At 38.4% G+C, this 22,431-nt stretch overlaps 2 protein-coding genes across 4 annotated transcripts; both read right to left on the reverse strand.

The window, feature by feature from the left end:
- Positions 1–8,216, reverse strand: LOC120103911 (U-box domain-containing protein 33-like). Of its 2 annotated transcripts, none has more exons than XM_039115370.1 (9): positions 7,758–8,216; positions 6,910–7,031; positions 6,489–6,610; positions 5,875–5,979; positions 3,572–4,025; positions 3,056–3,196; positions 2,246–2,776; positions 1,301–2,068; positions 1–538 (listed from the first exon to the last, which is right to left on the reverse strand). In XM_039115370.1, the coding sequence occupies exons 1-9, from the start codon at positions 8,005–8,007 to the stop codon at positions 359–361; spliced, it is 2,673 nt and encodes an 890-aa protein (XP_038971298.1). In that variant the 5' UTR covers positions 8,008–8,216; the 3' UTR covers positions 1–358. The 2 variants fall into 2 exon arrangements, with proteins under 2 accessions (XP_038971298.1, XP_038971297.1); XM_039115369.1 differs by having other exon boundaries at positions 6,910–7,005; positions 7,758–7,844.
- Positions 8,217–13,388: 5,172 nt separating this feature from the next.
- On the reverse strand, positions 13,389–19,952 carry LOC120104388 (UDP-N-acetylmuramoyl-L-alanyl-D-glutamate--2,6-diaminopimelate ligase MurE homolog, chloroplastic-like). 2 transcript variants are annotated; one of them, XR_005506801.1, is made up of 6 exons: positions 17,472–19,952; positions 16,249–16,365; positions 15,903–16,078; positions 15,085–15,230; positions 14,505–14,741; positions 13,389–13,609 (listed from the first exon to the last, which is right to left on the reverse strand). XR_005506801.1 is itself a non-coding variant. In XM_039115371.1 (5 exons), exons 1-5 carry the CDS (start codon positions 18,979–18,981, stop codon positions 14,666–14,668), a joined length of 2,025 nt encoding a protein of 674 aa, XP_038971299.1. In that variant the 5' UTR covers positions 18,982–19,952; the 3' UTR covers positions 13,389–14,665. The 2 variants fall into 2 exon arrangements, 1 of the variants encoding a protein (XP_038971299.1); XM_039115371.1 differs by having other exon boundaries at positions 13,389–14,741.
- Positions 19,953–22,431: the final 2,479 nt, after the last annotated feature.

Here is a 22,431-nt window from a genome sequence, read left to right on the forward strand (position 1 = left end):
TATCACAAATAATAGACATATTTTCAGAGAAGAGAATCTATTGCAGTTTATATGGAAGCGTACAAGGAAAAAAAAAGAACTATTTTTTCTCACAAAAAAGAAAGAACTATTTTATGAACCTGAAACGCGAAATAAACTCATCCCATATCTTTTCAATATATAGACAACAACATGCAACCCTCTCTACTTTCACTAAAAAATGTTTTCGACAAACAGATGGGGAAAAAAAAGATGCTTGTGAGCACCAATTATATCACCAAAAAACATGACCGAAGAGCTTAGGACCTCTCTGATGTGGAGTGGGGTGCGAACAAGTATGGTTGGTTATGCAACCAAAGTAAGTGAAATGGAAATCATTTCACTGCTGCAACCATTGTTGAATCACAGAACGAAGGGCACGATTGGGAACAAGTCCGCGGTGAGGAAGCTTGAGGTTGGTCATGGGTGATGTCTCATGACCGCTATCAAGCCAACCTTTTATTGCCTCAGCCTCATATGAGAAGCCATCTGCTGCAACGTGTGGATCCTTCAAGATCTCCTGCAACATCATTCAAGAATATGAACAGGGAGTTTTGCTAAAGAGAAAGCCAGTAAGGAGAAAATAAGTTATACACAAATGTGTCGGATGCCCACGACTGTGAATAAATAAGATTAGGGTAGATGAACTGGGACCTTTGGGAAGTTGCATAATTGATACATGCCATTGAGTCTCAATGGAAAATTTTATAAAAAAAGCATAAGGCCTATGATTTTTATATGGCTAGCAATATAAACAAATGATGGACATGACAATACACAAACAATAAGGTGGACGTATGTTAAAACATGAAAGATGGAGCTAAGAATGAATATAACAGAGTGTTGGAGGGCTGAGAATGAAGTGGCAGAGAATCACTTGATATGGTATTGGCCTGTACCATGAAGTTGGAACAAGTCCTCGTTCTTATACTCAATTCATAACCTTCATGAAATCTGAGGTGACTTTCCCCACCGTTTCCTCCGAAAGATGATTGAAACAAGTCCAGGCAAGTAAAGGGGCTCCAGATTATTGTCAATTGTTGGGACAACAAGGACCTAACGTAATATATTCGGAGGCCATTAGAAGGATTTCAAAGAACTTGCAATAAGAATAGCTGGAGCCCTTCCAACAATTAGAGAAAAGGAGGATATAGAAAGCCAACACCATCTATTTGGACTATTCTTGTGGGTTAATATGCATAAGAAATCAAGTAGTTCAAAACTGAAAGACTGGATTGTGAAGAACTAAAATCATGCACAGTAAATACCAAATAATTCTAACCTGAGATATTGGGCAGATAAAGAAGGATGGGATGCAGTTATTGTCCTCTAAAGCTGACCTCAGCGATAAACAAGACAGCCCCTTGGAAGAGACAGCCTTCATCATGGGCTCAAGCACCTTCCAAGCCTCCCCTGTGAGATCCGGACGTCTCTTTCTTTTAGCCTCACAGCATTTCAAACCTAGATGAGCCAACTGCTTGGCCTGCGCATAAGGCCAGCCCCCTGCAGAAGCATCGAGTATCTCATCCAAGCATCCTTTTCCCAATGCCTCCCGCACCTTATTGATAACACCCAATGCTGGTCTTCCTGTCAAAAGGCGTAGGATTATGACGCCAAAGGAATACACATCAGAGTGTGGTGTGAGCTCGCCAGAGGTAAGAAATTCGGGGTCCATGTAGGCAAAGGTGCCCTTAGGATGGGTGTGGCAGTAGAGGGTGGTGCTGGTGTTGGACTGGACAAGGAAGCGGCAGATGCCAAAATCACCAAGCTTGCTAGTGAAGTTTGCATCAAGGAGAATGTTGGCTGGCTTGAGATCACCATGGACCACACCGCGGGGTTTGTTGGAGTGGAGGAAGATCAGCGCAGAGCAGATCTCTGCAGTAATGCGGGTACGAATCTGCCAAGAGAGAGCCGGGGTGTTGTCTCTGCAAATCAGGCGGTCTTCCAAGCTTCCATTTGGAAGAAACTCATAAATGAGAGCCCCGGCTTCTGGGCATGCTCCTATGAGGGTGACAAGATTTGGATGCCTCACTCTACCCAGAACAGCCACCTGCAATGGTATCCAAAGAAGAAAAATTTCAGATCAATGTCAAAGCACATGGTTTTTAGAATCAAAAATATCTATAATCCGTCACCATCGTGTTAATAGCCAAATTCACATCAAGATAATCTCAAATGAAAGGTAAATAAAATAACCTTTTGAGATTTGATCTGTTATAGATTTTACCTCTTGATGAAATTCTGACTGTCCTTGCATGCTTTGAGGATTCAACATCTTTATAGCCACTGTTGTGTGGCGAAGGAAACCGTTATATACACTTCCATATCCGCCTTCTCCAATCTTTAACGAATCATCAAAGTCAAGAGTTGCTTGTTTCAATTCCGCGTAAGAGAACTCTGAGAAGTTTGTTGTTCCATGAGTGCTACTAGTCATCTCTGCTTTCGTTTGATGCTGCGTTTCAACTTCTCTAACTGTATTATCTCGCTCACTCCGCAACTTTTCATGTTCTAGTCGGAGTAAATTGAGGAGATCATGGGTTTCTGATAGTTTTTCTTCAAAATTCTTGACAGTGCAATCAGAATCAGTAATTTGGATTTCCAATGCCACTCTCTTCTCACAAGCCTTTTTGAGTTCTTCAAAGATATCATCTCGTTGTTTTTTGAGCTTCTCCAATTCCATCCTTTCTCTGGCCAATGTTTCCTCAATTTTTTTCCTCTCTTTCATCTCTTTGGTGTATAAATTCTCTGCTGCTTTGACCTGAAGAAGCGAGCTGGTAATGATAAGATGCAGGAATGAAGTGAAAAGATTGTTTTCCTGATATTTTTCTCCTTAATCTCAACTTAGATGACTGCAATATTTAATTAGATGAAAATTTGGCCAATGACATTGTAGTCCAATTCTAATGCATGGTTGTCATTTTTCCGGGAAATCGGAACTCCACATTTATCTAATGATCAGGGTAGGCATGATTGAATAAGGAAGACAAGTAACGAAATCATAAAGTCAAAACTACAAAAATTTACAATAGGATCTTACTCTTCGGGTAGCCTCAAATAAATCTCTTTCAGCTTTCTGACGCTTCCAATACTCTTCATAAGCTTCACATTTCAAATTCTCTGCTTCCATGAGGGCAAGCTGCAGTTTTTCATATGCTTCGTCATGTGTCCCAACATCATCCTGCAGATGACCATGAAGTTCATTGTATCTAAGTTTTCTTTTATCCCTTAAACATGAAAACAAGATAGGAATGTCATCTTGATTCATAGCTTACTAGGGCACTAGTGAGAAATTACATTTTCATCATGATTGTAATTAATCCCTAACAGCTATATGTGACTCATTTAACAATGCGATCCTGACACAGATTTGATCGTTTGAATTTTGGTGGACTTTTTTTTCTTTCTCTCAAAATATTGGACTGTTAGGGTAACTGTGATCCTGCATACTGAAGACTATAAAGAACTTTGACTAACAATTCTAAAATTAATAACAATGTTGTCTTCCTCATCATTGAATACCAGAGCATTTTTTTAACTGATAAAATGTACCCACCAAACCATGATGTAAAGATGAAAACTGAAGATCCTCAGACTCATAAACTGATGGTAAACTCAAAGATCCCTCTTCTCTCCCCTCGTCCTTAAGAGCTGGTGTCAATCCCACACTGCTGAGCCCTTCTTCACTCACAGAACACAATGAACGGTCTGAACACTGTAAGCTCCTTGTGATCCCCTCCCAGGGATCAGTAACACTCGGCTTACTGCTACCTGGACTAGTGAGGCCCTCATGAGGTAAAGCTGTGGACATTGCCCCTCCATGTGAATTGAAATCGACAGATCTTGATCTATGCCTGAAATCTTTGTGCCTAGGGTTGGCAAGCAAGTTCCATAACTCGGACTGCCCTTGAGGTAAGGATTCCGATCTCAGTTGTTCAGATTGGCTGGACATGGAACTTGAGCTGGCTGTTGGTGACTGCACCATTCCAGATCCATCTTGATCAGCATCCCTGTTGAAAATAAGAACCCAAAGCATACAGAAATGAGAGGTAAGCAAGCATCTAAAAGCTTATCAAAGATCACAGTTACATGAGTAAAGTACGACCAAATCTAGTACTATCCATGCTGGCTCACTGTACAAAAGACACCAGATGCAGAATAGCACAATATTATGTAGGAGGACCATCCGATGCCTAGGATCCAAAAGAACAAGCACCAAACACAGAAGCAAACTTGCAAGAAGATATTATATGCAGAGAGAAATAAATTTCAAGAGAGAACTAAAAATTTTATTAATAATAACAAAACTCACAGCTAGAAGCCGAGTCAATTCTGTCCCATAAGAGGATGCCCAACCTCTCTCCATGATGTGACGCTCCAATAGCAGAGCACAACCATATTATTCTATCTTGATGAGACTTCACAAGAATGCTATGATACTTGGTGCTCGCCACAACTGTCTCTTCCCAAGATACGAGGGATGAGGCACTAGATATGGTCCTTTGGCAAGTCCTTCCCGTACAAGAGCTATACTCCTCAAACTCAAAAAAGAACTCTTGGTATGAGGTGTTCTAATTTAATGAAATTTTAACTTCCTAACCATTGACTTAGGAACAATCAAGTAAAGCACCAATAATGCCACGCCCTCACTCGTGGACCAAAGTGGAATTCCTATACTAAAGACCAGCACCCATTGCTCTAGCAAGAGCAATCCCGAACAGCTCCTAATATTAATAGGACTCATCTAATACAAACTAGAACTCAAACAATAAATAAATAATAATCTATTTATAAAAATCCTCCTAGATGGTTATGGTGGTTTTGGCCTATCGGGATGACTGAAGCACTAGAAGCTTCACTTTTTTTTCTTCTAAGAATAGGAACCAGTCCCAACTGTTATTACAAATGCCCGGGGTGTCTTACTTAAGTCGAGATCTTGAAGAGATACCACCCAAGATTTGAACCCAGGACCTCCCATTTTTAAATGGAAGGGTATGACCGCTGAGGTAACACTCAGGTCATCACTACAAACTTCTGAATACAGTAGGATTTCTAGCTGAAAATAAATGAGTAGGTAAATATCCTACGTTTTGAAGAGACATAACTGAATGTTGCAGAATAAGCAAAATAGGCTTGGAATATAAATAACAAGTTTGCATCATATAATAAGGTAGGCAGTGGACATACGACAACAATTCCACAGCAGAAGTACCTACTTTTGAAGTCAGTGCACTAAATAACTCATCACTGACTTGCTATATTTTATACTTAAAGACTGTTAAACTCCTGGCAAAATATGGATTTCCACAAAATATGCACATGATATTTCCACAAAATAATGCACATGATGAGGTTTATAATTGGCAATTAAGTTTGATGTCTCAATGACAAAAAATTTCCTTTGAGAGCCTCGCAGAGGTATCTGTGCTGGAAGAAAGAATATTGCAAAGTATACAAAAGAATTTACCCCTGAATGGACTAATTTCATCAGAATAAATCTGAAATACCAAAAAAAAATTAGTTATGGAATTCTAGGGTGTCTCTAATTCTCAGAAAAGAATCAATCAGCATCTAACTTCAGGGGTAAATTTATGAATATCATTAAAAGATATAGAGCAAATACTCAAAATAAGGATATACATTTAAGTGATATGTCCATTCAATGGGAAGTAGGATTACAGTAATGCAGGTAAAACAGTAATTTTGGGTCTTATTCACAAATTCAACCTACAAATGTCTCATGGAGAATAAACAAAATCAATGAACAAATAATGACTTCAGTAGCTGTATGTAAATCAAACGCAATGCATAACAATTTATTTTATGTATCTAGGTTGGATACGTAAAATAAAAGCATACCTCATGTAGATCAGGTTCCCTCTGCAAACAAACCAAATCTTGCATGATGGATCAGCCTGCTGCTGCACACTGAGCGCTGTCTTGGACCTCAGCTCCTTCATCTTCCTGTGTTCACAAGGCCTCGAATTAATTTTGGAAGCCAACAATAATAGTCACCTAACATTAAGAAAAAAGAAAGGCATTTTTTTATGTTTATTTATCCTCTGGTGGTCAGCTGGGTGTTCATGGACAGCCTATCAAAGTCATAAAATATCTTATATGAACTCACATGAAAATTAGATTCATGCATGGAAAAAAGAAAAAAATCAGTTTGAACAAATTACGTAGTACAAGACATGCAAAAAATTTCAATATTTAGTTTCCTCAAAAATTATAAAATAAACAACTGAATTTATGAAATTCAGCAAATAAGAGATGTAGCTGGGCTACAAATTTATGAAGAGTACAGATATTTTATGACTCTTCTCTTCCCCAAATTTTTACCTGAAAATGTAACACATACTATTATGCACTAAATTAACATGGTAGATAAGACAATTAGATCTTTGTAAGTACTGAAGAATCTGATATTTATGTTCACAATGAAATAACAAATGAGAGCATGCAATGCATACCTTGAATAATGTTTGTCTGCTGCTGCTCCCATGACCAGTTTGGTGATCCCATGCTGCGCTATGAGCTCCACCAGCCCTTTGCTAACATCATCTGTCTCAAACACCAGTTTCTCAGCTTGTACCTGTAGGACAAAAATTTTGTTTAAGGCATGACTTAAAACATCACTACTTTTTCTCCTCTCTCATTATTATTTTCTTTTTTTAATGAAATTCTCTCATTATTATTTTCAATCCTCAAACTTTTGGCTTAAGAGTGATTTTGCCTTTTATTTGTTAAGAACAGAAGCCTTGATAAAAAGAATATATCATTTGTTGCTCTTGCATTAAGTTGTTCAGAAGCTAGCAAACCCTGATGGCAGCAACATTCTACAGTGAGAAGGAAAACTGAGGGAAAGGGAATTCCGGGAAGTGGCAAATTCACCTTGAAACATGCACATATGTCCAGGTATTCATCTAAACTTTTGTTCATTTTCTCCCTCTCAAGCTGCCAATATGCTTCGACCTCACGTTCTTTTAGCTGGTTAACAGGGAACCAGGCTCCCACTGGAATCAAAATTGTAGCAAAAAAACGTAACGACAAAATAAAATACAGAGAAACATATGGAAGTCAAGTTCGTGAAAAATGGAAAAATAAATGCAAAAAGATGCACGCGTGTTTCATATGAAATAATTTCTTTCTCAACTCTCTCAACTCTCAAGTTCACAAGTTAGTTCTTTGTAGATTTTTAAAACCCCACTGTGACACAAGGAAACAAACATCTTTGACAACAACAAGGAAAATTATTGTTTATTTTAATATGTTTTGGGTAGGCCCAGTAACAAATTTCTAACTTATCTTCCAGAATTATCCTGGACGGTGACTTTTACCTTCATTTTTTCAGAATCTTAATTCCTCCACCTTCATTAAAAAGTCCAGGCCTCCATTAATCAGCACCATAACTTTTCAAGAAAATTAACGAAAAAAAAAGTTTTTTTTTTTCTCCCTTCCCTGCCTAGCTCAACTCCGAATCATTACAGAACCACAAACTTAAACCAATTTTGGAAAAAAGAAGGGAAAAACCCTAAGAAAAGGTTTCCTTTTTTGTATCAGCAATCAATAATTAAGTTCAACTGAATCGAGTGACAAGTGACGGTTCTCAGTTCCCACCAAATCAAATGGAAAATGAAAACGAAATCTAAGAGAACGAAGAAAAGAACAAAAAAGAAAAAACGAATTTTTCCCTTCTTTCCTAATCTCTGGAGTTGTTAGAAGACAAATGAGAAACTTACTCATTGGAATCTTTTGCGCTGGTCGATGGACATGGAGAATAACGATCTTCTTCTCCCTGGAGGTCTTCTCAAGAACCCAAAGAAGATTCGCCTTCCCTTCCTTCACCTCCTTCCCCAGTGCTACGTACACCTTAACATCTTCCGCCGCCTCCTCTGCCACCGCCGGCTCCTCCTCGATCTCCGTCAGCCCACTTCTCGCGCTCCCCCAGGACCGCACGCTCGCGGGGCTCCCATAGCCCCGCCTCTCCATCTGCGGCTCCTGCTGCCGGAGAAATCCCGACACCCACGAGCTCACCAACTCCTTCGCTTCCTTCGAGTAATCCAGTCCAAGGAGAAGCAGAAGGACCAAGAAGAATGAAGAGCTCTTCCGTTCCACTGCTACTCCCTTCTCAAAAACCGAGCTTACCTTCCCTAACTCGCCCACGTTCTTCCTTTTATAATCTCTCTTTCCCCGCTTTTGGAGTGTCTGAAAGGGGAATCTTGTCTCTCTTCACCTTTACTACTCTGGGGATCGTTGCGAGAAATTTCGGGGTACACCTAGAGTCAAATTATATTATTATAATCATATTATTATTTAATTATAACTTTAAAGTATAATAGACATATATTGTTATGCTTTATATTTATATTATAAAATTATTTAATATATTATTTCTATCTAACTTATTTTTCAAATCAGAATAAAATAATAATATATTATAAGCATAAATAAACATATTTTTATAGAATAAACTAATAGTCAATATATTGATAACTTATTATAATAGTTTATATAATTAATAATTATATTTTATGCAATATATTATGATATGATATGTCCGACCACTTTGAATTTTTATAGCATACCAAACCAATTATTCATAAATATTTAAAATTATTTAATTATTAAAATATAGTATATCATAGTAATTTTAGTTCATCAGAATCAGATTATTGGTGGTTTAAGACCATCTTTATGATTTCATTTATATCACCAAACGTCATCTTAATCTATCATCTATCGTCAGCTCCACTGTCCCTTCCTTATTCTATCATACAACACTCATTAATGATGGACATTTAATAGGGTAGGAAGTAAGTTTCAACCAAGGTAGATGTTTACTGAGTCGGATGAACCCTGTTGCTTTTTTTTAAGACTACCATTTTATTTTTTACAGTTTTAGCATTTCTCAATTTATGATGTAGTATTTAAATACATTAAATAGCTTTTAAAACAAGGTCTAATTTGATGACTCTCCGATTCTCAGCTGAAACAGAATCCAGCTACTAATCTTTTTGGGTATAAATTTTTAATTTGTATTTGGTTTTGAATTTGGATCTCGCTTTTTGGAAGAAAAACTTATAGCATTAGAATTTAGAAAGGCGCGACATAGGGTTCAACCATATCACTATCTTCACCATATAAATAGACCCTGGTCTAGCTGACCAGCACATTCACATGCATTCCACGTGTTACATGCTGATGATAAATAAATGAAGTTAGTAATTTCTTTTCTGTTTGACCAATCAACCTTCCTCCTTTTTTTTTTTTTTTTTTACAATTACTCTTATAGATGACAATTAAACCGAATTGAATACCGATTGGATCAAAAAATTTATTAATTTAAATCCAATCTACCTACTAAATATATCAAAAATTTTAGATGAGAATCTCAACTATTTATTAAACAGATAAACTGATCCGATGTACTAACTTATTTATTAAACAGGCTAAATCAGATTAAATGGATTGCATAGATTTTTAATGAATTTAAATAAATTTAAACAGGTTAAATATGTTAAGTGGATTGGATTAAATAGGTCAGAAAAAAATTTTAAATAGATTAAATGGGTCAGTTATAATACAATTTAATTATTAAATGTGTTAAAAAAATTAAATGAATCAAAGATTTAATGAATAGATTTGAATGAGCTAATTATTTATAATCAAAATTTGTTTATGTCAAATTAAAATCTAGTTAAAACAGATCCTGAACTGCGACTCTTAATTGCTAACCTTCTGCCCGCCAATCACCGCAAGGACCTTGCAAACTAAACCACCATGCCGGACCTTTAATAGCCCCATGCTCCTTTCTCGCCATGGCCCCATGCAATGGCTCCAGAGGACGAGGGGTCGGATTCACCATTTTTAACAGCTGTTGTCGTACGTCTCCATTAGATGAATTCTAGTTCTACACGGAAGCTATCCCTGGCAGGCTGGCACACATCCTAAACATTACTTGTGAGAGCCATACTTGAGAAGATCTTGACAAATTAGAACCAGAAGAATGGTTTGCCAGATGATCAAAGGCATTGTAAGAGCCTTTGGGTCCCTTGCACCATACAATGACAGCATTTTCATATACAAATTGGTTGCTGTGAAATTTGCTACATGCAAAAGCAATATTACTTCTTTTGCCGAGCTTGGAGCAGTCTGAGAGAATATCTGCTATGCGAGGCAGGTACTGGATGCGGACTATATCATTCTTGATAGAGATTCGGTCACGGTGTATGAATGGATCCAGGGTCGAAGATGCATAGCTGAGAACCGGCTGTTGATCCATGAGATTCACCGATTGCTGAAGGAGTGCCACTTTTATTAGGCTTCACACGTCTACAGGGAGACAAACGGGGCTACTGATTGGATTGCATTCTTTGCATCTCGTCACTCTAGTGGGTTTGTCTGGTTGGACAGTAAATCCGCGTCAGGACCTTTATGTAGCCTTTTATTTTCTGACTTTATTGGCCGCATCCACATCCGTTATATGTGAGCCGTCGTTGCATCAAAAAAAAAAATGCAGAATTACTTGAGAGAGAAAGAGCAAGAAAAGAAAAAAAAAAGGCCTTGTATACCGATAATCTCTAAAACAATCTTATTCTGCATTCTCAAAAAAGAGGCAAATAATATGTGGGAATAATATTAGTTAAAGTAAGTGATAGAGAGCAAATAATATTAAAACAATCTTGATCTTTGAACTTTGGTATATTGGATGATAATATATCAGCCATCAAGCAATGCCAACTGCTAGTGCCATTTGCATGTCATGACTTTTCATGCATCGATCCATGGCAAGGTTATTGATTCAGATATAAAAATTTGATTGTATATATATTTCTTTATGCCCTGTAAGCATCATCACAGCTTTGCAGGGCCCACCGAGGCATCTCAAGGACGGTGCTGTCGCCATAACGTAAGACTCTGCAAATGCGCAGTGGAAAATTTCTTGCATAACTCTGGACTGTCACCATTGCCCATTTGCCATCAGAAGAACAAGAAAAAAAAAAATAGATTCTTCATAGTATCTATCACATTTCTTTAGTATTTTTTTTTTATACTTGATGCTGCTCTGTGCTTTTTTTCCATTTATCAGCAGAACATCCGTTCTTGAAAACAGGAGAAGATTCCTCTAATGATCATATTAGAAGCTTTTCCATAGGGCTCAGTAAACTTGATGATTCAGAGGCATTCAGAGCAAAAGGCTTCCTTTTCACCTTTTCGTACGTGCAATTGCTGTCATCGATTTGCGGTCATTTTAATTCGAGTTACCATCAAAAGGAACATCAGAAAGGATCAAAACAATGACATTCTCAAGACCTTGGTGTGCTTGTTCCAAAAGTCTTTAGATCATCGTGAAAGGCATGAGGTGGTTCGCTGACGTTACAGCTTTCGTTATGGCAAGTGCAGTCTCTTTCACGGTTGTTAATGACAAACCATGGCACAGCACCTTGTGACTTGTGTGAGAACCCTATGAGCATATGTTTAGCCTCACATTGGTTGTTCGCCAAAGAGATTTTGGATATTTATACAGGATTACGGAACTCAAATAATACCTTCTGGCTAGCCATTCCGGATGAAATTTTGGGTTGTGAGAAATGGTATCAGAGTGAATTCGGTCCATAGCCTATATGGACTAGGGAACACTGCAACCGGAAGGCTGACCACGGGCCTATCGTGATATTTGTGATTAAATTTGAATAAATTTAAACTCTTAGCCTGACGAGAACATCAGGGCTTGAACGGGGAGAGTATGTGAAGACCTGTGCGGGTGCGTGTGTTGAGTCTCACATTGGTTATTCGCCGAAGAAATCTTGGGTAATTACACAGGATTAAGAAACTCAAATAATACCTTCCAACTAGCCATTTTGAATGAGGTCTTGAGTCGTGACATCTTGTTCTCTTTTTTTTTTCAATTTATTTGTGTCTCGTAGCATTGAAAAAGAATAAAAGAAAAAGAAAAGACCAGGAAATTCTTTGACGGATCCAATCAAATGGCCCATCTCTCCGTTAAGTATGAATCCTTTTTAGACCCGGCGAACATCTTACAATGCTAGTTGAAAACTTAAGGAAAAAGCCAAAAGGTTGGTCGGTTTCATCTAGAGAAGCATATAAGACATTCGTTTATGTCGGCCGAGACTGGTAATCAAAACCAACGAAGCTTGTGAAACTATCATCTAATTTTCTTTCTTTCTTTCTTTTCTTGTTTTGTTTTTTGTGTGTGGGGATCAGTCTTGCTCTTCTATACAATTTTTTAGTCGTCCGTTGACTATTTTTTTTCCTAATTCTATTTTTTTTTCCATTTGTTCTTTTTTTAATGTGCGTGCAGATGACTCTTGGTCTTCAACGCAATTTTTTTAGTCTTGCTCAAACCAAAGTTACTGGCGTACACCATTTGCTTTCTCATTACTAATGCATAACACAATTCCTCGTGATCATGAATCACATCTAGACTCATGCTGTAGTGTCCTAGTCTGTGTAGGCTATGAGCCAGATTCATTCTGATACCATTTATAACAATTCAGGATCTTGCTCAAAAAAGATAATCATAAGATGTTATTTAATTTTTTTAAGTTCTGTATAAGTACTCAAGATCTACGTAATACATAGCCAATGTGGGACTAAACAGACGCCCGCACGGATCCTCATAGTATGTAATGGGTCATCGCATGTATGCTTTTTGTGGTGTCATGCCGATATAAAGGTGCATTGTACACCAGCAAGTTCGCATGGTTTAGGCTTCCAAGTTCTATTAAACTCATTTCATGAGACTTTTGAGGCCTGAGGACCAACTCCTTTCAGCATCAATTGCTACAGCTGGGCCACTAATTTGTAGAAATTAAGAAGAATATATATCCATAACACGTGAGAACTGGGACTCTTGTCAAGTTTACCTAACATGACCAACCATACTTGGCCTTCAAGGCTGGATTTCCACTACTTCCATCCATGAGAAAACTCCTAGTACTTAATTTCACTGCTGTAAGATTATCAAGGAAACCTCCCAGTCTATGGTTCCAGGAAAATCACAGCATATGGACTTGTGGATGGTCTCTATATGTGGAAGGAGCATTCCAGTTGACAGGTATCTTATTAAGTTCGTTCTAAAAAGGATAGCCCTAAGATAGAAGATGGAAAGAGCTGTACAGGTTAACAAATATACTTGTATCATGTACCAGCAGGAGTTTGAATGGTATTTGATCCCAAGGGACAAAGATTACAATTGTGTTAGTATAGCTTGGAGTGCCGTCTTTCTTCATGAGCTTATCTCGAACCTGTTTCCAAGAATAGATTCTGTCTGAATGAAGGAAGCATTAGAAAAATAAAGACAAATTATAAAGACTACTGAATTCACTTTCATGGATCATATCCTCTTTTATCGACAATTTCTGACCAAATCCTTCATGAAGATTCAGAGTGACAGATTAGTTATGAGACAAAAATTGTTACAGAATCGACCTTCTGTCATCATTGTGATATGTAGACAAATATAGCATTTACAGAACAAAGACTAGTTGTTCACAGTAAGCATTGGCATTCACAGTGGACCAAGAAGAGCAGCATGCCGATCTAATCAGGCTCGATCTGCATAAGCTAACTGAAAATATAGAAAAAGAATCAAACCAACAGCAAGAGATAAATCAGATAACTGAACATAGAATTTGAGCCAAACCAACAGCAAGGGATAAAAGACTCAAGGAGAGTACTTTTCGGTTAAAAGTTCATGCATTTAGATAGCTTGCCCAAACTACTTCACAAGCATTGAAGAAAGAGAGATGAAAATATGCCAAAAAAGCTAAATATTTTAAGTCTAAAACTACAATTAAACAATTAAAGTTTGGCAAAATATGTCCTGTTTTTATTTCACATAAGCTTCGAAGCTGAAATGCCTAAGGTATCAAGATTAAAGTTGTTCTCAATAAGTATTTTGAATACACAGTAAACTTGACATGAAGTCTTTGTCAAGGTTCAAATGAGAAAATAGGCAATAATCTTAGCCATTGCAAGGAATCCTGAAAGCTCCAATCATTGGTCACCTCTCCTTTTTTTCATGCAGACCAGAGAAAGAAGCAGATGCAGATCAGCCTTACAGTATGATCTACAATAACTTCAGATGAGCTAATGGATCAGAGATGGCATCCAGGGCAACAAAACCAAAATGTTGGTCCTGGGAATTCCTTTGAAGCATGCAAATGAAACCGGACAATGTGTGGGACTTGTTTGAAGGCAATCGGGTAGCCTTGCCGGGGGCTAGTCAGGATGAGACTGAGCCTGATCATTGTCAGGGGTAGGGGATTAAGTTACTGCTAGGATTCGCAGTCATGAATTTGGTCCGAGCTAGAATGGTGGCAGACCAAGCCTTAAAATAAATGACTGATGGATCCCAATCTAAGAATTGGGTTAATGTTTGTCTAAACATTTGACCAAAAAAATTTAGTATTCATCTATAAGTTCACTTGCTGAGAAAATTAGGATTCGAGGTGAGTGCAAACCTGGTAGTACTCCAGCATGGGAGCACAGTATGAACTTTATACAAAATACCAACTCTTTTGTTGCTTCTTAACATAACTTTTTGTTATTGTTTCTATCTTGATGGATGGTGGTATTTGTTCTTTATTGCAGCACAAACAGTGAGATACATGGCTTCCAAGTGTCACTCTGGATCTGTTAGTTTATACTGAGCTTCGATCTCTTTTGAAGAAAATATCAATGCTGCATGCCTCAGTAACCTGTTACAGATATGAGATGTAAAAGAGGAGGACCTGACATTATCAGCCAAAATTATAAACAGCTAACTCACAACAGTCATTTGCAACTAATTTTATCTTTATTTTAATTGATTTAAACCTGTGAAGATTTGTAACTTCTAGTATCATGGTTGTTTCGACAAACTATCATGAGGACATTTAAAGACTTCAAGTTGTTTGGGCTTGGGATCTTTAAAAAAGAATGCAAGGACAACATCTCCCATTGGTAGAGTTTGCAAAGATATCTATAAATAAATACTAGTGTTGGCAGAACTGAAGAGATATTGCACAAATATCCAACATGACCAAATAATCTTCTCCTTACACCCATGGGAGTTCGCTGATGTCTATCCCTGCTTGATGCAGCTCATGTACATAATGCAATGCTTCTCTGCACTCTTCCCTATCATCAAAAAATTTCTTCTTATCACCTTCAATTTGATATGTTTCATGGCCTTTACCTGCAACAACCTACAGCAAACAAGATTACAAGATTTTTAGGTTAGCAAACAAGCAGCAGCAGCAACTATAAGAAATGGCATAGGTTAGGTATAGTGATTTCCTGTGATGCTTGGAAAGGAAAATGCTTCTGGGCACCAATCTTGTGCACATAAAAAATTCATCAATTTGGAAACTCCATATTCGACCAAACTTCAGTATTTCACAACAAATCTTGCGACTTGCACCAATTCTCTCTCGACACATGGCAAAAGAATTGTTTGTATGCACATAACAATAGTCATATAACAATACTCCTTGGAAAATATGGACACTCTTAACTTCATATAATATGTTCCCGAAAAAAGCGTGACAAATAATGATGAAGTAAAAACTCATACTGCAAGATGGTAAATGGAATGGCGATCTAAGAGGCCAAATATATTTGAACTTAATGCATGGCAAAGCACTTCAACTATCCTAGTTCTCAAATGTCTTTCACAAAGTTGAAAAACTGAAACAGTTTCCATGTCATGCTCAATCACTAAAACAAGCATGTGGCCAGCTTAAATATAACTAACAGCTTAAGTGTGAATAAGTGGCTGAACATAACTTAGCCATAAATAGGAACTTTCAGAATGAGGTATGCTAGAGTAAAAGATATGAAGAAAATTATGTAAAAAATGGCCAGAATAAGTAAGTTACAATGATATCTCCTTCCTCTCCCATGGCAGCTGCTGCTTGCAGAGCTACTCTTCTGATGTCATGAACGAAAAGCTTGTGACCATTTGGAAGCATTGGGTGGCCATTATTTCCACCATGTTGTAAATAATCTTGCATGGTCCATCCAACTCCCATCAACATGTCATCCAAGATATCCACTAATTAAATGCAAGGAGAGGAGGACCTTTACCAAGTTAGTAATTGCATTCTACTCAGTAGCCTAGTCAAAATTCAACTCAAAAAAGTTTCAAATAATTCATCAATTTCAAAGAAGTAAGAAATAGTATGAAAGCTCAAGAGGATTCATACTGAAGACGAGGATACATACATGGATCTTCGTTCCTTGGATTATCGGATGTCAAGATAACCACATCGCTTTTGTCGCATGCAATTTTTGTCATCAAAGGTCTCTTTCCCATATCTCTTTCTCCACCGCATCCGAAGACTGAATACAAAACATTAGCAAGTAAACAAGTTTCTGTCCAGTTAGTGTTATTGGTTTCATTAAAAAGTTAGCCATGAAAGTTTAACCTAAATTAATGTTATTGGTTCCAGTCCTTTCACTACCAAAATTTATTTCAACATTCCTTTATTCCTTGGCCTTTGTCTTTGTTTTTGGCTTAGTCTCCAACAGCACATGGACATGTGCAGGTGCAAAAGGTTCCATTAATTTCAGGCCCAGAGGGTAACTTAGACACCAAAAGTAGATATGCCAAAAAGGTGCATAGAGGAGCCAGAAGCAGAGCTGGATTCCAACAAAGAGGAGTTGTATGCAGTCAAGTAAGGTCAAATTATCTCAAACTTTTCTCTTTAGACTTCTAGCTGTAGCAATGAGCAGGGCTAATCTTCAAACGCATGGAAATAGCTGATATAATCAAAATGGTATAAAAAAGATGAGATAATTTCAAATTAATATGCTAATAGATCATAGTTCGGCTAGATTAGGAGTTCTAAAAATCTCTCTCACACGCAAACACACTCTTTTAAAGGACTAGGAGTTCCAAAAGTCAAACATTGTGTCTTCTTCTCTTGTTCAAAATTTTAAGGTCTAGTCGCCTAGTCCGGGCATCATTAAGTAACTGTATACCACCAATCTTTAAGGTTCTTATCTTCTGTTTCAAAGTGAAGTTTGAAGATTGAATGCATCTTATAGCTCCGCAAAACTAGAGAAGATACATTTTCGCTAATTATTATGTGTTTCTTTGGTATATAATGTGAGGACCTGCGAGGTTATTTGCTGGGTAGATATTCGGTACTTATACATGATCAAGGAACCTAAATAATATCTTCCGACTAGCCATTTTGGGTAAGATCCTGAATTATTATATATAAAATAAACCAAGTCAAAGTTTTTTCTATGTCTACCCAGTACCCATAACTCTCCCCCTTAACCAAAAAGACAGTCGTTTGAAGATAATAAGATGGTTTAACAAATCTACCAAGGACTTCAATCAGACTTACTGCAAACTCCCATTCATTACCAAAGCTGAAATATAGAAGCTAAATTTGAAAGAGACGAGTAAAAACTACGCTGAGAAGCAGCACACATACCAGTGATAATTCTCCGTGGACCAAGCTCTCTCATGGCATCCAGAAGTCTGGACAAAGCATCCGGGGTGTGAGCATAGTCCACTACCACCGCAAATGATTGCCCCTCGTCAATTAGCTCGCACCTCCCTGGAACGCCCTTCACCCCCTCAATGCCCTTCGCTATGTCCTCCAATGGCGCTCCCACCGCAATCCCGACGGAAACAGCTGCAAGAATGTTGTAGACATTGTACCTCCCCACCATCCCAGAACCAATCTCCAGCATCCCCTGCGGCGTGCCGATCATGGCCCGTGTCGCGAACAGCGAAAGCTCCAACTCCAAAGGCTTCACATCGGCATTCTCGTCCTCCATGGCAAAGGTGACAACAGGGACATCTGCATTCCCTTGCGCTATGAAGTAAGAAGCACTTGGATCATCGATGTTCGCAACTTTCCGATGCCTCCTGGGATCGACCATCCTCGCAAACAGCTTCCCCTTGCTCTTCCTGTACTCCTCCTCAGTCCCATGGAAGTCAAGGTGGTCTCTTGTCAAGTTCGTAAAGACTGCGACGTCGAAGTCTATTTCATCACACCTTCCCATCTCCAGCCCATGAGAGGAAGCCTCCATAACGAGCGCGTCAGTCCCATTGCCCACCATCTCAGCCATCAGTCTCTGTACTGTTGCAGCACCAGGGGTTGTGTTGGGAGCTTCCAATTTGTTGTCGCCATGGATGTAGTACCCCAGGGTGCCCAACATCCCAGTCCTCGACCCAGCTGCCTCGAGGACGGACTTGACCAAACTGGCCGTCGTCGTCTTGCCATTCGTTCCTGTGATCCCAACTACAGAGAGGCTCCTCGAAGGATGCCCGTAGAAGGATGCAGCAAGAACAGGAAGCAACGAATTGGTGTCCTCCACTACGACAAGAGCCTCGCAATAACCCAAGATCTCGTCTTTACCGATTTCTTTGTCCGCCAACACCGCCGCAGCTCCTCGGTCGCGAGCCTCGGAAAGATACAGGTGGCCGTCGGTCTTCGACCCGGCACAGCAGACAAAGAGGTCTCCGACAGTGATCTCCCTCGAATCATGCTGAATTCCGGCGACGGATACATCCAAATTGCCGTAAACGGACACGGGCAGGACTCCGCTCCTGTCCAAGAGTTCGGCGAGGGTCATTCGGTGCTTGTGTTCTGTTTTATAAGCAGAGGACCTCTCAGAGCAAAGGGCTGGGCTTGAATTCTCGGCTTCTGCTCTTTTATGGAGCAATGTGGTTGGAGTCTCTTCATGGGTCCGGTCGTCGGAGGTCAGGGCGAGGCCGTGAGGCCGGGAAGGCTGGAACTTGGTGTGTTTCTCGGGAGAAGCGGGGTGGAAGTTGGAGTCTCGTGTGGTGGCAGAGGGAGTGGGAAGGCTTCGGCGAAGGGAGAGGACGGAATGGTAGAGTTTGGAGAGGGAAGGCGGGAGGAGAGAAGGAGAGCAGAAGAGAAGAGGTGGGGAGGGAGAGCACTGAGGGAAGGAGAAGGGAGCAACGAAAGCCATTGATTAGGAGATTGGATGTCAGCTGAAGCCGTGCCACCGTTCCCTCCGCGTACTTCATTTATAGACAGAGAACGGAACTGGGTGGGACGCCCTGCGTCCAACGTTCGAAGCTTCTTTTTATTTCAGTGGGCCCGCAGAGGTAAGAGATCCAGATAACAGAACAGAGCTTAAATAAAAAAAATCGAGAGCCACCTCTTGGTTTGACATGAGGATTTGCCCTGTAATAATTTTAATTCCATCCCTTGATTTCTATGACAACTTATTTTTGATCTATAATCCATTTGCAGCGTTGTATATAAGGAGGCATCAATGTGTCAAAATAAAACAGAACTTTGCATAAAAGATTGGTTGCTAAATTATAAGCAATCAATGGCTAAATATAAAACGGCAGCATAATAAATAGCTTGAATGCAGCACAAAATCTAATTCAGATTGTATCTTTTTATAAAAAAAATAATAATTATTTTTTTACGATATCAACCATAGATCATTTTTCGCAACACACTTCGAACTCTCTTTCATCTATCTATATAGATCTCTGCAAAGAGCAAGTTGCAAGATGATTCTTTTTTTCGCATCAAAGATGCAATCCGACCTTTATCTTGAGAGTTTATGTTGTTCGGGCTAAGATAACCATCATGTAGTAATATAATAGAAAGTTCGGTGAAATGGCCATCGTCTTCTCTTTCACTGTCAAAGAAGTCCGGGCGTTCTTCCTTTCTCGTGATAGAAATTTCTTTTCCTCGATTAGAATAAAAATAGCAAGAAAATGTAGCACGTGTTGGAGTGCGACTTCACACGTGTGGGCCAAGTGGGTGGTACCAGGAACCGGGCTGGGAGAGTATATACTCACTCACCGGACACAAACTGATAAATGCTACGGCTAGTTCCCGTTTAGAGAACTAAGTTTACCACCTTGCTATTCCCTCACCATCCTATCACTTTGGGATGACAACATTATAATTGAGCTGTGGTTGGCCAAGCTATGGCTGTTTGGTTCCTGGACATTATGTTGGGTTGGGAGAAAGTTAATAATGAGACATAATGAAGAAATTAGTTATCATAATAGAGGAAATAATTGTAAAATAAAAGAAAAGGGATGCATATAATTTTTGAACATGATAGATCACTATGATGAAATTATGATTGAGTTTGCACTATTCTTGGACTATGTCGAAACTGCTAGCATAATTTCATTTGTGCCTATACAAAGCATTAGTTTGAGGGGTCTCGAGCAATAGGTTATTGTATTTCTGCATATAGCATGGTATCTTTACTTGATAATAATTGGTAATTTAGCATCTCTAATTCTCTGCTACTTGCCCCCACCATTTGACTAAAATAAATAAATATTTTTTTAAGAAAATCAATACTAGCTCGTGCTATATTCTATTCCAATCCATCTTCTTTCGAACGCTGATGTGATAGTGACAAAAATTCTTGAAGATGAAGCATTTGGACTCATACTGCTCTTATATCCTCTCTTCGATCATCTTTTTTTAAGCTGATCTAATGCCGGCTTGACCGTGCATGTATCTACTCTGTCATTAGACTTGTCACCCTTTCTACTATCAAGCAAGTTTTCTAGTGCGCCTAGAGAGCCGATAATTGATCTGAGAATAGCTCAGGATATAGCCGTTCAGCTCGAGCCTATACAAGACATGTCTCCTCCTCGTTTGCAAGGAAAAGGTTCCTCGAACCTTCTCCTTGCTTCAAGGGCTGCACCACCCTGTGTCCTATTCTGAAAATTAGCTGATCACATGTAGAGAAAATAATTGCAAACAAGGAGAAAACAAATGTAAAATAATTGTGACAAATAATTGATACGCCTAACATCTATGTATGGTCCAACTTGCACAGTGTACCCAATGGTTAGACGAGGGGTTGCTACCACCGCAGTTGATTTGATATGGTTCATTGTGGTGACAGTTCATTGTAGTCTTAGATGGCCCAAACATGACCAATCTCTATAGTTTATGGGTCTTTGGTAAGTGCATTTGCTGCATCTAGAATTAATATATAACAAAATACTTAAGGCTTGTTTGGCTATTTCTATATTGAAGCATGACCCTGTATCAACTAAACTCCACTCAACCCTGATCCTACTCAACCCTGATCCTATGAGGGAAAAAAAAAAGACCTCTCCTTTTTTTAAAGAAATTGTCGTTCCTACTCTCTTCTGTTGCCTGACTTTTAAAAATATTTGGCAGCAGTGATCTAAAGATTTGCAGATACCTTACTTATCCTGCATCTTATAATGCTGAAAAAGTGACAAGCAAAGAAGGCGTCATCTAGTTTCCTTGCTATGGATGATCTGGAATGACAGAAATCCGAACCTTTTCCAGGCATTAGACAACAGCCTGCAAAGATCATTTGGATGGCAACCATGCCTTGTGAAGAATATATGGCTATTTGTCTCAATAGCAAACACAAATTTTCAAGCCTATATAAAGCTAATTTTGCTAGTTTTGTAAGAGAGAGCATAAATGCTAGAAGGGGATTCATCTATGGTTATATCTTGGCTTGCTCAGAGGAAATCAAGTTCCTACCATCCATATCTGCTTGATCCTTGGAAGCTTATGGACATGATCAAATTCAAATGAAAAATGGTTCTTGAGATGTTGCCTCCATGAAAGTGACCAAATTCACCTTCCACAAATTTGCTTTTAGCGGCCTAAGTTATACGAACATTCACAGAACAAGCATTACTATATTCCGAGACAAATTACTAATTTCTCTCAAAATGCAAAACCGATATTTCTGCATCAAACAATTTCTTTCTCATATATCTAAAAGTTTTATAGATTTTCTATTTTTTTATAATGTCTATTTTTTTTATTTTGCTGTCCAAGAATTTTCGCATTGTTTATATTTTCTTCAAGTTATTTTTCTTTCTTTTCCTCGAAATATCACAAAAGATATTTGGGGGGTGCAATGTGACTGCTCTATGTAATATAAGATGTTTTTTTGGTTCTCTGTATTTGGTTAGATTTATCTATTAGAAAATTTTGTTAGCATAGTCAAAAGCATACCCCTTTTTTTTGTGAGAAAAAGGTACTCCTACAATCTATATAAATGAGTTGAAAAGTAAAATTGATTATTAGGTTACTTCATTTATGTTTCAAGTAAAATCAAAAGTTGAAAAGTAAAATTGATTATTAGGTTACTTCATTTTTTGTTTCAAGTAAAATCAAAAAAAAATAAACAATATTAAATCCTACTAGTAGGATTTATATTGATATCATGCTGAGGCCAAATATTGGTTCACTCTCTTTTGGTGCTATCAAGATCAAGTCTAAAATGTTGTATTACTAATGAAGCCAAAAAAAAAAAGCACAGCTACATTCATTCAATCAATAAACAAGTACTCGAGGTATTGGTGATAATTTAAGCAGCACATAGCATTTAGAAAATGCAAGGCTTCTTATAGAAAGCCAGTTACCAGATTGA

The sequence above is a fragment of the Phoenix dactylifera genome, chromosome 18 (genome assembly GCF_009389715.1).
Source record: "Phoenix dactylifera cultivar Barhee BC4 chromosome 18, palm_55x_up_171113_PBpolish2nd_filt_p, whole genome shotgun sequence".
Classification (NCBI taxonomy): domain Eukaryota; kingdom Viridiplantae; phylum Streptophyta; class Magnoliopsida; order Arecales; family Arecaceae; genus Phoenix; species Phoenix dactylifera.